This window comes from Papaver somniferum, chromosome 7, assembly GCF_003573695.1.
Source record: "Papaver somniferum cultivar HN1 chromosome 7, ASM357369v1, whole genome shotgun sequence".
Lineage (NCBI taxonomy): Eukaryota > Viridiplantae > Streptophyta > Magnoliopsida > Ranunculales > Papaveraceae > Papaver > Papaver somniferum.
In genome coordinates this window covers 44,575,035-44,591,104 of record NC_039364.1, presented here as the reverse complement: position 1 = coordinate 44,591,104, position 16,070 = coordinate 44,575,035, and the positions used below count along the sequence as shown (strand labels likewise).

General features: G+C 35.8%; 1 protein-coding gene and 1 long non-coding RNA gene across 3 annotated transcripts; one reads left to right on the top strand and one right to left on the bottom strand.

Annotated features, from left to right (window-relative positions):
* Nucleotides 1-2,059: 2,059 nt before the first annotated feature.
* On the top strand, nt 2,060-4,784 carry LOC113297144. 2 transcript variants are annotated; one of them, XR_003333349.1, is made up of 7 exons: nt 2,060-2,383; nt 2,512-2,638; nt 2,764-2,846; nt 3,439-3,741; nt 3,849-3,878; nt 4,204-4,262; nt 4,502-4,784. It is a non-coding gene; the product is annotated as an uncharacterized LOC113297144 (long non-coding RNA). The 2 variants fall into 2 exon arrangements; XR_003333350.1 differs by having other exon boundaries at nt 4,204-4,267.
* Nucleotides 4,785-9,988: 5,204 nt separating this feature from the next.
* On the bottom strand, nt 9,989-14,126 carry LOC113297143 (probable enoyl-CoA hydratase 2, mitochondrial). The gene is made up of 8 exons (XM_026545556.1): nt 13,786-14,126; nt 13,532-13,701; nt 12,864-12,938; nt 12,580-12,670; nt 12,428-12,479; nt 11,534-11,637; nt 11,354-11,430; nt 9,989-10,442 (listed from the first exon to the last, which is right to left on the bottom strand). The coding sequence occupies exons 1-8, from the start codon at nt 14,000-14,002 to the stop codon at nt 10,266-10,268; spliced, it is 963 nt and encodes a 320-aa protein (XP_026401341.1). The 5' UTR covers nt 14,003-14,126; the 3' UTR covers nt 9,989-10,265.
* Between the last annotated feature and the right edge of the window lie 1,944 nt (nt 14,127-16,070).

Sequence of the window (16,070 nt, the reverse complement as noted above, 5' to 3'; positions counted from 1 at the left end):
CACTAGAATCTTGAGATATAGATAAATGAATTTTACACATTGTTACATCTTCGATTGTCGTAAAATTTAGACCTCGTGCTACTCTTGGTGCCATTGTAAGCGAATCCGTGAAAATTTTCCAACTGATTTGAAAGCAAAAACAATATTTCTTCTTATTGGTGTGGATAGTTTGAAGTATTTAGTCGTGGGAAAATGTCACAGGATCTCATGTGTATATATAGGTGTTTCTTCCGAAATTTTCAACGTTCCGAAATGTCTTCCAAACTTTCCAACATTCCAAATTATCCAACGTTCCATTTTCTTCAACGTTCGAATTACCAACGGTATAAAAAAATTTCAAAATCAATTTTGTCTAAGTATTTTTTTTTTTTTTTAACTCAAGCTTGGGGCGTTAACTATATAAACGCCTGGAGTGGGGCGTTAACTATATAAACGCCTGGCGTGGGGCGTTAATTATATCAACGCCTGTCTGGGGCGTTAACTATATAAACGCTTGTTGTGGGGCGTTAATTATATCAACGCCTGTCTGGGGCGTTAACTATATAAACGCCTGGCGTGGGGCGTTAACTATATATACGCCTGGCGTGGGGCGTTAAGAATATCAACGCCAGGCTGGGGAGTTTGTATAATCTTCGTCTGAATGGGGCGTTAATTTTATGAACGCCTGACGTGGGGCGTAAACTTTAGCAACGTCCCAACGGGCGAACATTTTATCAACGCCTCAACCGGGCGTAACTAATATGCACGCCTCTTTATGGGGCGGTGACTTTACGTACGTTTCACAACAGGCGTAGATTATACACACGCCCGATGACAAACGGTGATTATACCTCCGCTCCACTATATATAGTTTTGGTCTTGGTCCCAGACCAAATATGGTCTGGAATTTGGTTTTGGTCCAGATTTTAATCTTTACTCCGTCCCGTTGCGTCTCCTCCCTGGACCATAATTATAGGTTTGCTCGTCCACTGCAGTTGCTCTTAACGAATAGATTAGCTACGCTATACATATGAGTCACATAATTGCGAATACATATAATACATTAGGAATGGGTCTATGTCTCTTACCATATATACATATGAGTCTTGATCACAAGCAAAATTTTTTCTTTTCTGTTTTTATAAATCTCATAAAATTTTATTCATGATAAGATAGAGACTTTATGGACTTCAATAACATCAAGATCAAAAATCAAAATATAATTAAAAGGTACTAACAAAAAATAATTCGTGAAGAGAAGTATCGAAATATCAACAAGAGTACCAAGCAATCCGAAGATTGAAATAATGGGTTTTGGATTATAATCCAACCATTTTGATAGGGTTTTTTCTTCTTGAAAAAAAAGACATTCTCATAGTAATACGAGACTAATATGCCCAAAACTTTTATTTAGGGGGACAATTTCATATATTCAAAGTCATAATCTAAATACGACTCAGCGGCCGAAGGTATTTTTGATTGCAGATAATATCAACAACCTAAAAACCCCACGCCATCTCTCACTCCACGTCGAGAGTTGCGGTAACCTCCCTTCTCATTGGTCGGTGAACAAAACCCTCACTCCGGATTGGTCGAAAAGCAACTTATACCCCCTACATTTCATGGTCGTTAATTTTTAATAGGATTGATACGATCTGATGCTCTATATTGATCGGTAGAGTTGAGATTTTCTTACACCACGTTTACATTATTTTAATAAAATCTAAATCCTCGGATTTAACAAGTGAATTGCTAAAAATATAACATGGCTAAAACAAAAAAATTAACACCGGATTTTTTTTAAAAAAAAACGATGAAGATTTTGCTAACAAATCTAAGAAGTGCCAAAATTTATAGTATATTTTACAATATTTCTATGAATATTTTTTTCTTTAATTATAACTTTAACCTTTTCATCTAATTTTTTCTTAATAAACACTTAATATCAAATCTAAGAATTGCTAAAAAAAGAAGTACTCCTATACATATTTAGCACCTTAATTACGGTATATATTTATACTCCTATATATAGTTAGCACCTTAATTACGGTATATGTTTACACTTTTTTTGCGCCTTTCTTCTTTCCTTCTCTATAGATACCTAATCGCCTCTCTTCTTCTCTTTCCTCTGGATCCTTTTGACCTCTTTGATTTTCTTTTTTTGTTCTTTTGATATTGTCAATGTCAATAACAATAGGTTGATCAAGAATCTGGAGCAAATCAAAAGGAAGATCATCATCTCTGCAAAATCATGAGAACACCGAAAATTGCAAGATCAGTTTGAGACGAAATGGGTTTTTAACATGCAATAGAAATTTTGTGCGGGCAGGTAAAACAGCTTAATGAGGCTATAAAGGTTTGAGTTGCAGAGTGGTCGTTGGGGAGTCAGAACACTAACCATTGGGTGAGTCGGAATACAAAACCCTAAACTCTTTAATATGATTTGTATCTAAGTCATGTTTTTTTTTTTTTTTTGCTCCTTTTCTTTGTTTGCTTTTGCTTTATGGATTTCTTTTTATTTATCATGTATAGCGTACAGAATAGCATGCTGCAATAGTATTTTGGAGTTTTATTTCTAAACGTTGGGGAATGGGGATCTATTGTGATGTTCTGAGCATAGGAGGGATCGCAGAAAAGGATTCATCATTTTAATTCGAAGGTAATTACTTAACTTCTTACATTCCTGCCAAATAACAAATTATTGATCTCAAGATTCATCATTTTATGTTATTTATGTTGGTTATGAAAATCAAATTTTTATCTGATAATAATTTGTCAGTGCAGTTTTAATAATATTTAAATGGATGGAGATGCTAAAAACCAAAATTTGGATCACAGGTCCACGGAAATTACACCATTACGACTTGGTTAGTTATTTACTATTTTGATATGGTTATATATAGTAACTCATCCAGAGCAGCACTTTTAGCTTATTTATCAATTTCTTGCACCATTTGCTTGATTTGTATTTTGGTCAGTCATTTATAAGGTAGCCATTGTTGTATTCATTTTTAATTTGTACGATCCGTATACACCATCCTAAGAATTAGTCTTACCTGGAGGAATTGGTATACATTATCCTTTGGACTGTAACAACTATATCCCAAAAGAAATTGGAAATTAACAAGGCACATGTTCTTTTTACATTTACTTGATTACTCTACAATTAACTTACAGGAAGGTAGAGGTTTTCACTATGTTCTGATTGTTCTCTCATAAACTTCGAAGACATGATTGACACTTATCTTAAGAACTTATTAGGTAGGAAGTAACTATGAATTTTCCTCCATGGATTTTTTGGTTTTCTTTTTTTTTTTAGATTTTCCTGCAAAAAGTAGGAATTGTCGGTAACAATTCAATGTTTTTTAATTGAATAATACACAGAATTTGGACAGTATCCTTCTCCTCAAACTTTTATTTTTAACTTACAAACACTAACCATCTTATTCTTATGTCCAGTCGTGCCTGTAGTTTTTTCCTCGAGGGAAAGTGGTTATTTTTTCATGTGTTTAATCCTCTAGGAATCTCTGTTAAGAGCTGCAAACCAGGAAAGGAAGTGAATTGCTACTGGACAATGAGATTTTAAGATTTTTTTCAGTAATGCAATCATTGAAGAAAGAGAATAAGGAGAATCCAAGAGATACAGAACCAGTTGGCGAGGTAAATGACATTTTCAACGATCTTGCTGTGAGCCTGTGATGGTGCATGAGCAAGGAGCTGTCATGGGTAACTCAGCTCCCTCCATAGAGATAAGAATGACTGGTAATACTATCAACAAGCGAGTATTTTTTTTGTTTCTTAACTATACTGTATTATGTTTGAACTAATTCTCAGACGTGGTTTATAATTTACCTTTGTTGTGTTTATAGGTTGGCACTTAAGAAAGCAAAGTAAACCAGGTGAAACTCCCATGTCTTGGATTTTTTTTTTTTTTTTTTTTTGGTTTTCTTAATTACTTTACTTTTTGGGTTTCTTAACAATGGAACTTTTAACAGCATTATTTTGATGTCATGGGAGCTAATTACCCTTTTTATTGCTCTTCATCTGTATATTATTGTTGCGTGTGTATTAAATAAGCTGAGGATCCAAGATTCTTTCCCTTCTGAATACTCTGTCTGGATAAGCCTCACTGTCCAAAATGTGCAATCTATTGTGCTCCGATGCTTCATTCAAAAAGACAAAAGTCATTTAGGATGTAACATTTTATGCCGTTGTATCTTTCAGGTGCCAAAGAATATTTGAACTACATTGGTTAGGTGGAGAAATTGGGTACATGGTGAATGGTGAGGTGCCTCCTAAAAACAGTTAATTAGCTTTTGTATTAGCTTTTGTTTCTCAAATGTACATCTAACATTGTTTCCTTGACACCTCTATTATAGACGACAATTATAGATGACAGAAAGGTTATTCTTTCTTGAATAGTCTAATCTTTGCAAATCTTTATTATCTCCATTTTTAGTTAATCGTTTCTCTGCAATGCGCCTAATTCTTTTCTCATACTACCTTTTAAATTGTGGACCAGGTGGTAGAAGTATTCGAACTAGCAGACATTTGATGACAAGGAAAAAGCAATTTAGGTCAACATTTTCAGATAGCTAATTACATGTATCTAATATATTAAGCGGTTTTGTAAATTGTGACAACATCGTTGTTTTTTTAGAGAGCCTTTGTGTAGTTGTCCTTGGTCTTTCTTTCATGGAGCCTTTGGGTTGTTTAAATTTTCATTTTGGTCTTTTATGATTAATGGATGACTAGGTGTTAAGATAGCTAATTACATCGGTGATCATCGGTTATCTGTTTGTTTATCAGATAGCTCACATGTAATTAACTATGTTTTAGCTGTTTGTTTCTCTGGTCTTTTTAGGTGTTCTACATTCTCACTTTGGTGATTATCGGTTCTCCGAACAAAGGCGACGCCCTTTAAATTGAAGGTATTATGTACTTTCATCACATTATGTTCTATCTACTCCTGCTTTTAAACCCAAGTCTTAGAAACCTCCAAACTGTACCGATTGTGCTCCTCTATGCTCCTCTAAGGTCTGTTTCCACGCTTTCTTTCTAATTCCTTTTTCCGATTTGGATTTTGTTTCAATCACCATGTTTTTACATTTGTTTTCGTTAGTTGCATTTACACTGGCCTGCATCTTCAAGAAGGACACGATATATTTGTTAGAAGGGTACGGTGTTTCCAAGCACCGTGTTTTTTTTTACGGTTTTTTATTTGAATAAGTTTGTTAAAACTATATAATTGTGTGTTTTCTACTGTGATATACTGTACGAGAAGTATCGAGATGTTGTGTTGTACTGTATGAGCAATATCGAGATGCTATGATACATCATGCCAGTGGGATTGGAGTAGTTAGGGGCCACCTTAAAGTCTATAGTCAGGTACCGTCATGCTTATGGATTGTTTTCTTAAAAATCCAAGTCCCAGAGCTCGAAAGATCTCTTGACAAAATCTTGATGACCACCGTCTCACCGTTCTCTCAAATTAAGGTCTGGAAGTTGTGCGTCAGCATACGTATTTCCGTATTTTTTATTATTTATGCGATTTTTAAACGGGAATATATGCGATTTTTTTTAAAATGGGAAATATATGTCTACTTTTGTTATTTTTGTCAATTTTTAATCGGGATATATGCGAATTTTTTTAAGAGAAGTTGTTTTGCCTATTATAGGTGCCAAAATCTTTGTTAACAAATCTAGGAACTGCCGGAAAAAGTATGTGTTCATATCTGTATTTAGATTATTACTCCAATATAGAGGTTGATCGCCGACAAATTTATGCCAAATTTAATGAAAAAAATCAGATGATTTTCTTAGAAACCAAGTTGTGGAGCTATATAGTATATAAAATAAGTAAGTTGCGAAGTTCGTAACAATAAATAGGGGTCAAGCTAATGTTTTATTGATTGTTCTTGGTTAAAATGTCTCAGAAAACCATACTCTATAAATCATCGATTCCTTGGAAGGAGAATTTGTTTCTGTGATGATCTGCACATAACAGGGAACATCTTCCTCTTACTCTTAGATATTTCTCAAGTGGCACATGTTGTCCAATATAATGATGCGGGTATATGATATGTGATTGACTATAACATGCACGATCTCATTCTAAAATTCATGGTGCCCATAAATTAACTAAATGAAATTAAGTTTAAGTATTTACTTATCATATACGTGTACCCAACTCTCACCTCATAATGCATGAAATCAAGGAATAATTTGTAATTAAACATATATTTAAGAAAATCATTCACCATTTAACGGTTTTTCATTTTTTAGCGTTGTGAAACTTACGTCTATTGATTACACAATTTACTCCACATATGAATGACCTGGATAGAGCTACGAAAGTGTTTAATTTTTGAACTAGACATTCATAATTAAGCTATTGATTTTAGAACGCAACATAACATATTAATCAGATAATTTCGAGTTATTGTAGGTCTAGGAATGCTTCTGGGAAACTTAAAGGTGGGGCTATCCAAAAAGGATTGTAAAAGAATTGCACTTAGAGATACTAAATAAATGGCTCCACGTGCCCCTTAAAAAACAGGTTGAACAAAATGCTAAGTCCCGAGAAATAATGATAAAAGGCCAAAATCGATCATCTGCTAATTTTATCATTTGAAATCATGTTCAGGTTATTCGGGTTTTGGTTGGTTGCTTATTTGTTAAATATCTTTGACGTTGGATTCATTTTTTTTTAAACATTCCTAACAAACTAATGATTAATTTAATTGTTTTAGTTGGGCATCTGACAATAAATATATATTCGTTATTTTCTTGCACAAATGTACTTTTGCATAGTATTAGCTAGTGGGAAAAATGATGTAGAAAACCGTAAAATTTTATAAATCATATTCAATTGCATAACAAGATATAATCTTTTTTTAGAAAACCATAATTTTACAATTTCGCAATGATTTTCGTGTGCCCGTGATTTAAAACTCAGATTTTACGGTAAAATTAGCATTTTTGATTTGCTATGTTCTTTCATAGTTTACTATGAATGAGAAGGTTTACTATTTCTTAGTGCACAAGTGTAATTATAATGAGAGCATTTATTTTTATTATTATATTATATTACATACATAAATTAAATATCTCCACAATATATTGAATATCCAAGAATAAATTAAAAAATAATATATTAATCAAGAATATTTTTAAATGTTCTAAAGGCATTTGGGCTACGGGGCGGGGCAAAAACCTGCCACACCAATCGACGCCCCGGTGCGTAGCACGGATTACGCACTAGTATTTGTTAAATCTTAACATGTTTTGAATTTAGAACGACGAATATATGAATTCGCACAAATATACATGAAGTAGAGGAAGCATAACTGTATTCGCACAATTATACATGAAGTAAAGGACGCATAACTGTATTTAGTTTACTATTAACACAAACAAATATACATGCGAACATAAATAAGAGGCCTCCGTTCTCAAATGTAATCTCAGCTTAAATTAAAAAAATACATGCTTAAAAATAGAAGGCTATTATTGGGGCGTCACACTCCAATAAAGGAGCTTCATTTGGATTCTTAATGTCTAAAAAAGTAGTTATGGGATATCCTAACACATATACAAAATGTCTAGCTTACCCTTTAACTAAATAAAACTTAAAAACCGTAGAAGTGATTTTACGTCCAGGTTAGGATTAATTTCAACCGTAAAATTTTATTTGCATGTAGTTTAACGTCCAGGTTTGAATTAGTTTCCAACTGTAGAAGCTCATTTTACGTCCAGGTTTCTTTTAATTCCAACCGTAAAATCCGATTTTACGTCCAGTTTTCTTTTAATTCCAACCATAGAAGTGATTTTACGTCCAGGTTTAGTTGAATTTTAACCGTAATTTTTAATTTTACGTCTAGGTTTAGTTGAATTCCAACCGTAATTTTCAATTTTACGTCCATGTTCCTTTTAATTCCAACCGTAGAAATTGATTTTACGTTCAGGTTTTGATTGATTCCAACCGTAGAAATTGTTTTTACGTCCATGTTTGGATTGATTCCAACTGTAGAAATTAATTATTATCTAATTAAATTAAATAAAATTAAAATTAACTAAAGGGTTATTCGGTCATTACAAAATTATTTGAGATAAGAGGTTTTTGATATTACTTCTGGGTGACTCGTTTTTTTCCTATTAGGTGACGCCCCTCTAATGGAATGTGACGTCCCAATAATAGCCTTCTAAAAATAAATAAAAAAGAAGGCCTCCATACATAATGATAAACCACAAGCATATCTAGGTTAATATGACAAGAATATTGTCCGATACTTTTTAATGAAGGCTGTTATTGGGACGTCACACTCCTTTAGAAGGGTGTCACTTGGATATCTGGTGACCAAAAATCTGGTTAAGGGATACTTTTGATTCAATAGCAATTTGTCCAAAATGGCCCTTCAATTAAAACTAATAAAAACAGATGAGGAAGAAGCAAACTGATCCTAGTGATGATAATCAACATCTCAATCAACGTCAACTTCATCCTCAAGTCATTCCACCGATTCAATCAATTGAAGAATGAATTTTCAAACTCCTTTTGTACTGGTAATAATCGAACAAACCCATCTTTTTGTACTGGTTTTTGTGCTTAAATCGAATGAAATCAAAGTAAAATTAGGATTTTATTTACTTTCTGCTAGTGTTACTCCTGGGTACGGTACTAGATTTTTCAATCATAATTTAGTTTTTGAAGAACTTACGCCTAGGTTTAGTTTAATTCAAGCGTAAACTTTGATTTGCATGTCGTTCACGTCTAGGTTTAGTTGATTTCCAGGCGTAATTCCAATTTACGCCCATGTTTAGTTGATATCCAGGCGTAATTCCAATTTTACGCCTAGGTTTAGTTGATATCCAGGCGTAGTTGATTTCCAGGCGTAATTCCAATTTTACGTCTAGGTTTAGTTGATTTCCAGACGTAATTCCAATTTTACGCCTAGGTTTAATTGATTTCCAAGCGTAATTTCATTTTTACACCTAGGTTTGCTATATGTACAACCTAGACGTAATTAATTAAACTAAATTAAAATTAATTAAACAAGGGTTGTTTGGTCATCACAAAATTATATGAGATAAAGAGTTTTTGATATTACTTATGAATAATCCGTTTTTGTCTTATTAGGTGACGTCCCTCGTGTGACGCCCCAATAACAACCTTCTTTTTAATTGTTATTTTGTTAAAGATGATCAAATTCCGATGTGGCCCCAGAAAATAAAGAAGTCCAAGTTAATTAGGCGCTGGTGGTGGCTAATATGATTAGTTCTATCTTTTGCGTTTGAGAGAGAGAGAGAGAGAGAGACTCTATGCTACTATATATTTGTTTCTCTCGTCTTGTATTCGTTTTCTTTCTTTCTCAGAAAGGATATATAAAGACAAAGTTTCTGAAGTTTTAGTCTTCTTTGAATTATATCAAATAGAGCAAGCACCATCTCAGTCTCTCTCTTCCCACTAGTCTTTGGAGTAGTGCTCTCACTCTTATTAGTACTTCCCACTAATTTTGAGCGAAGACATAAGACACCCAAGAAAAGGCCATCATTTGTACATAGTGAAACAAGAACGGGCAACACCGTTTTGGGAAATCTCTATGTTATTGGAATGGTAAATTCTTTTTATTTTCTGTGCTACAGAATGGTAAAATTATAATCCAGCGTCAACTAATGTATAAACAATTATAGACAGCTCCCATCTTGCAGTAAAACAATATTACTTTCGGTAAGAGTAGTCAAAATAAGAATGAGGAAAATATAACACAATTTACAAGTACTAAGTACTACTATATTATTCAATAGGGTTGAATTTGATGCAGAGAAATACTGTCTGCAAGGATCATTATGTCATGTTCCATGTAAAAAAAGAAGCTCTTAAACTGTATTTTAAGCTAGAACAGTTGAAAAGCAACTTCTAGATTTCAAGTTAACGCAGCAATGTCTCTCTTAAGCTTAAAGAAGTAGAGTCAAATTTTACTTGTTTGATTAATATTCTTACTTGTTATTCCATCAAATTTTTTTTTTTACTTGTTTGATTAATATTTTTTAATTACCAAGAGATTAGATTGTTCACACTTCACACTAATATGGCCTCACATAATCTCAGCCACTGACCTTTTCTACCTTCACTTTTATTTATTTCAACAATGTATGAGGAAAAGTAATTTCTACTGCAACTGATACAACTATATTCCCCAAACCAACACCGAATTTCATACATTTCCTTCTCTACTTTCATGCAACTGCAGAATATGATACTCTTTGGTGTCTATTTCGCCTATTCATTCACCTTTATATCGAGGCTTTCGCTTCTCTACAAATGCTGCCAAACCTTCTAACCGATCTTTCGTATTCGGGAGTTGCTCATAACAATCCTCTTCCAATTCTAAAGCAGACGGGAAATCAAGCTCTAGTCCACCATCAACAGAGCGTTTTGCCATCCGAATCGCCAATGGACCCTGCAGGAAAGAATATAAGTTTACATCAGTTTCTCTATTCATTTTAATTCGGTCGCTCAAACACATAATGAATTCTATTTTTGATATTATCCAAAAATCAAATTTTGGAAAAAAATTATAGTAAGAATTTAATTATACATTAAATTCTGACAGCAACTAAATTTTAGACGATAAATAGATTCAATACAATGTCAACTGTCTCCTTAATCCTAGTGGTCCAGTTCCTAAATCAATATTGCATTGATTAGACAGCTAAGATCATTTAAATAAAGTTGGTTTCCGAAGTATGAATAATACAGAGGTAGGTAAGTAAATGAAAAAACTCAAGTATCAATTTAAGACATCCGGATTCCAGACCAAAGCAGGAAACTAGTGGAAGTTTCCTAGTCATTCTTGCCACATGTCACTCCAACCTTTCCATCATGAGTTGGAGGACACCTCATTGCAACACTGGACACCTCATAGGGCTAGTTGACATGCCATGCTAGTCTTCAACCTTATCTAGCATTAACCTTAAGCAAATCTTTAATGCATGATTGAAACATAAACATGCCATAAACAAACTGTAATGCGGATTACAACTAATCCGACTTAACATAATATAAACAAGATTAGCTTAACCATATGGAGATTTGTTGCGCAAAACACAAAATGCTAACAGTAACAACTTTCCAAATTTGTGATAATAGGCCCATACAAAAGGTGCTTCAGCGATTAACAATGCCCTTTGGCCCCTTTCTAATGGAGCAATGATATCGCAAAATCTTGAGGCCCATGAATTTTAAGTGACACGAAATGGGTCTTAGATTTGCATTACTCATTGCACAAGTAAATGAACAATTCAAATACCGTGACAACAAGTAACTCATCGTGGTGGAGGATATTCAGGAATGCATCTAAGGAATATGTACCTTTTCATTTATATCTCGAGCAACTTCGAGAGCTTTCAGATGAGCCTCGCCAGAAGGAACGCAGTAGTTTATGAGGCCTGCATCACAACGTATCTCCCCTTGTTGAAATAAATTTGACTTACGGAACAGCACAGGTTTATAGTAGAATTGCTAGCGATGTAAGAATAAAAATGTTGTTACCCATTGAAGCTGCATTTCTGGCGTCGATCTTTCGTCCAGTGAAAATGAGTTCCTTCGCAACTGATTTTCCAACTAGTCTAGGAAGACGCTGGGTTCCACCTGCACTGTATATAAACTGCAATGTTTAAACAAAAGCAAATCGCACCATGAAACCTCTTCACGCTAAACAAGAAAATATTGAGAAACCTTTGCAGAGAATCGACAAAACATTTTCAACCTCTAAAGCAGATTTTCCAACTCAAAAAGCTGGTTTTTGCCAAGAAGAGGACTCAAACAGGACCTTCGGATATGAAAAAGATTCAATTTGGCAGAAACTTTGAGATAGCTTCTTGAGAAGTTCAAATTTGTAGCAAAATAATTTAGCGGAAAATTTGCAGCAGCATCTTGGTTCCTATGAGCAATCTCTAAGTTTTTTGATTAAATCTCCTTCTCGCCTAAAGGCAGACCCCCTCCCAACAACATTAGCCACAAGCCTTCCGGCATAAACTTGGTGGCACATGTTCTTAGGATGGCAGTTTAGTACTCCAGAGTCTGATCCAACGGCTTGCGAATTATCTGTTGTACGTGTAACTCTTCCAGCTGAGTCGGCCATTGCAGCAGAAGAAGGGATAGCTAAACTGCAATCCTGTTGATGATATGTGTCACTAAGTTTCTGTTGCAAGCCTTGTGGCTAATGTTGTTGTGAGGGGGTCTACCTTAGTCGATAAGATGACGAAACTCCTTGATCAAGTCAAACACCTTTGAGATTGTTCACAGGAACCAAGAAGCTGTTGGTAAGTTTCCATTAAGCTGTAATCAAGGTATACCGAACTTATCACGACTAGATAAACCTAACTTCTGCTATTTATTTATTTTACATTTATTTAAGAACCTCCGATGTCAATAACTACAAACCCAGGGATTATGGCGAGTCCTGTCTCTGGCAACCCCAATACTGCAGCCTCACCTAAATTAAGAAAAATGAGAAGAATCAGCTGAGAAGGAAACCAGAACTCAAAGTACGTAGATATGCCAGATAGCTAACAAAGTAGAATTAGATGATCTACCACAAATCCGAAGATCACATGAAAGAGCCATTTCAAGTCCACCACCAAGTGCGGCTCCTTCAATAACAGCAATTGTGGGAATGGAAAGTCCCTGGTTAAAATAATTCAAAGTTACTCCAAAAACCAAGAGAAGGACATAGTAAATACGATCTATAAGTGAAGAAAACCTCTGTTCTCCCTCTAGGAGACAGAAAATAGTTTTTGCAATGATGCATGTTTGCCGTGATAAAAGGACCATAAACCAAGAACATAAGAAACTAAAGAAAATTATCAATATATCGTACCTCTAAGAATGTGAATGTGGAACGCAGAGAGTTGACAAAATCCCGGGTGTCAGATTGACTCATTGTCCTACGCTCCTGCCAGGACAATTTACAGACTTAAGCTTATACAACTCGACAATAGTTCTAGATAACTTCACACAGCAAGAAACAAAAAGATAAAAGACGAGCATCATTTTCTTGTCAAACATATCCCATGCAGTTAACTGGTACCAACCAAACTGAGAAACAAATTCGCCTCCTATGTGTATTTGTATTGCATATATCACGTGCTAACATAATAAATCTATTAACAAACCAAATGAGATGGTAAAGAAGTCTTTCTTCTTTTGTTTCACTATTTTTCTAATAATTCCCCGCTCTCATTTTTCCAAGACACTACATTATTATAGATAGAAAAGCCCACCTTACTCCCTAAATAGTCAGCAACTACTAACATACATACCTCAACTACCATTTCCACCCAAGAGTATCCTTACCAAATGTGCCTCTCCAGTATAATGGTAAACTTAGGGTGTTGTCGTGTTGATACACATGAGTGACACGACCTAAGTTTGAAGCTGTTCAGCATCCCAATTCTTTCATACTAATCAAAACAAATCAAAAGGTACTAAATCTACCTAAGTTTGCCTCTCTTGTAGAAAACAGATGAAATTGGTCGACAGTTTTACCTTCAAATCAGCACCGGCACAAAACACCCTAGGAACTGAGCTGGAGATCATTACAACATTTGCTGAAGAATCCACATTTATAGCTTCCAGACTATGTCGTAAGCCACTTAACATGTTCTTCCCAATTGCATTTTTGGCTTCTGGTCTATCCAATTTCACCTCAATGATTCCTGTACATTCAAATTATATTCAGGGCAACATACAAAAAGCACAATTTTGAATTCATCAGAGGTGAGAAAAAGATAACTTATTACCAAAATCAGAATCGGAAAGTCTCTCTATCTTCACTGATTGAGATATAGACTGCAATATTAAACTCCGAAAACTATTTTTCCTACATGGATGAGAATTAAATTCACTCTCCGCTTGCTTTGATAAATTCCCCAAAGTTGAGTAGAGAGATAAGTATGGTTTAGAATTTCTTCTACAGTGATTAGTCAGTGATCTCGCCATGTATGGCAAAGGGCTCATTTTTGGAGCTTTGGGTTAGGATTTTTACAAAGAGAGTGAGGACGGTGCGTACCCAGGAACTTTGCACTAGCGTCTGTTTTTTGGTAATCGATCTGCCGTCTGCGTTCCAACCACCTTATGATACTGTTGCTTCGGTCATCGTTAACTTTCGGCTGAAAACCGTATAGGTGGAGGCGAAGCATCCACGAAGTGCTGATAACTATTGGCCCAGCCCGGCCCTAATCGAAATAAGAAGTGTGGCCTCAAAACAAATATATCAAATCTCCTGTGAAACTAGAAAACAGAGAAGGAGACACAAACTAGACGGGGGAAAGAAGGGAGAAATTCTATTCATCAGTACAATAGACAACACATGTAGAGTCTCCATTTATAGGGCTAGACACAAGGGCATCCCAATAATAAACGAGATTTATGCTGGATATTCTTAACATAATTACACGTTTATAACACTCCCCTGATGAAATTGTGCATAATATAATTGCCTCGTTAAAACCTTGCCAGGAAACCCCAAAGGGACAAAACCTAATCGAAGGGAAAAGAGTACAATTGTGAGTAAACTTAGAACAGAGATGGACATGCATATGTTGCCTCATTAAAACCTTGACAAGGAAAAACACAGTGGGACAAAACCTTGTGTTTGTACCCAAAAATAATTCTAGGCACTAAACACGATGATTTGAAGATGATTACTGAATTAGGGCTAGAAAACGATTGAAAATAAAAGAGAAGACACGGATTTAACGTGGTTCGGCAAGTGTTGCCTACATCCACGGAGGAACAGAGAAATTCTTTATTGATTGTAGTATACAAGAGTTTTCTCCGGGTTAGATAACCTAAAATTCCATATCCTTTTAGGGTTTAGGATACATGTATTTATAGTGTTTATGTAACCCTAATTGTGATATAAACTTGATATGCAAGCAACTTGGGAAACAAGTCTTCTGGAAACTTCCTTCACGGGCTAAACGGGCTTGATTAATGGGCCTTCCGTGTATTTTATACACGGTACAAACATCGCCCCCTCTTAACCTCCAACTTGTTGGGGGTTAAGAAGTTTGTGTTTCCTTCGCGTTGACCGTTGATGATGAAACTCGCCCCCTAGTGTTTGTCGAGACATTACGAAGACGCCCCGACTGTAATTACCTGCAAAAAATTTGCTCACGTGCTAGGTGAGATTTTTTGCCACGTGGTGGGCTTGTGATTCTCGAGAGCTAGTCGAGACTTGAGTGTGATGTAGTGTGCTTGCGGCTGGGGCAAGGCTTTTTGCTCGCAACGTAACAAGGCTATAGCGCTCGCTGCTCGGGCAGGTTGGCTGTATTGCTTGTGTTGAGTACGAGTCTTTGGACCAATATCGGGCATTGGTCTCGTGGTTTGACGAGACTTTGGACCAACATCGGGCGTTGGGCTCGTGGTTGAGACGAGACTTTATGCTTGCCAAGGTGCAAGTCTTTCATACTCGCGTGCAAGACGAGATTTTATGCTTGCGATGAGTGCAAGACTTATGTGCTCACGTGCGAGGTGAGGCTTTAGGTGCTTACGAAGTGATGCAGGGCTAAATATTGAAGGGTCTAAGCAATCCTCATCTCGAACTCGATCATATCTCCATCCACGAACCTCGAACTCGATCATGTCGTCATCCACGAACCTCGAACTCGATCATGTTGCTGCTCCAAGTGCACATAAAAGTTTCTCGAACACATATATTTTTGCTTCCATGGCGTAGGAAATTAAAAGACGATTCCAACGAGCACAAAAATCGCTCAATTCGGACTTAAGACGAAGAAGTTATTGACGAAACAAGGTTTGAACGAAGCGCGCGTGCGGTTGCATACATGACAATGCTGACTGGAACTGCTGACTTGGACGGCGTTGCTGACGTGGCACCCGAAAGGTGATGACGTGGCATCAACATGCAAACAATCGTTGGAAGATGCTGACATGGCAACAAGGCTGATTGTACAATCGTTGCTGACGTGGCAGCCACCATGGCTGACATGGCACTGACGAGTGGTGCTGACGTGTCTGTTGACTGGACAGTTCTCGCTGGCGTGGCGTTGCTGATGTGGCT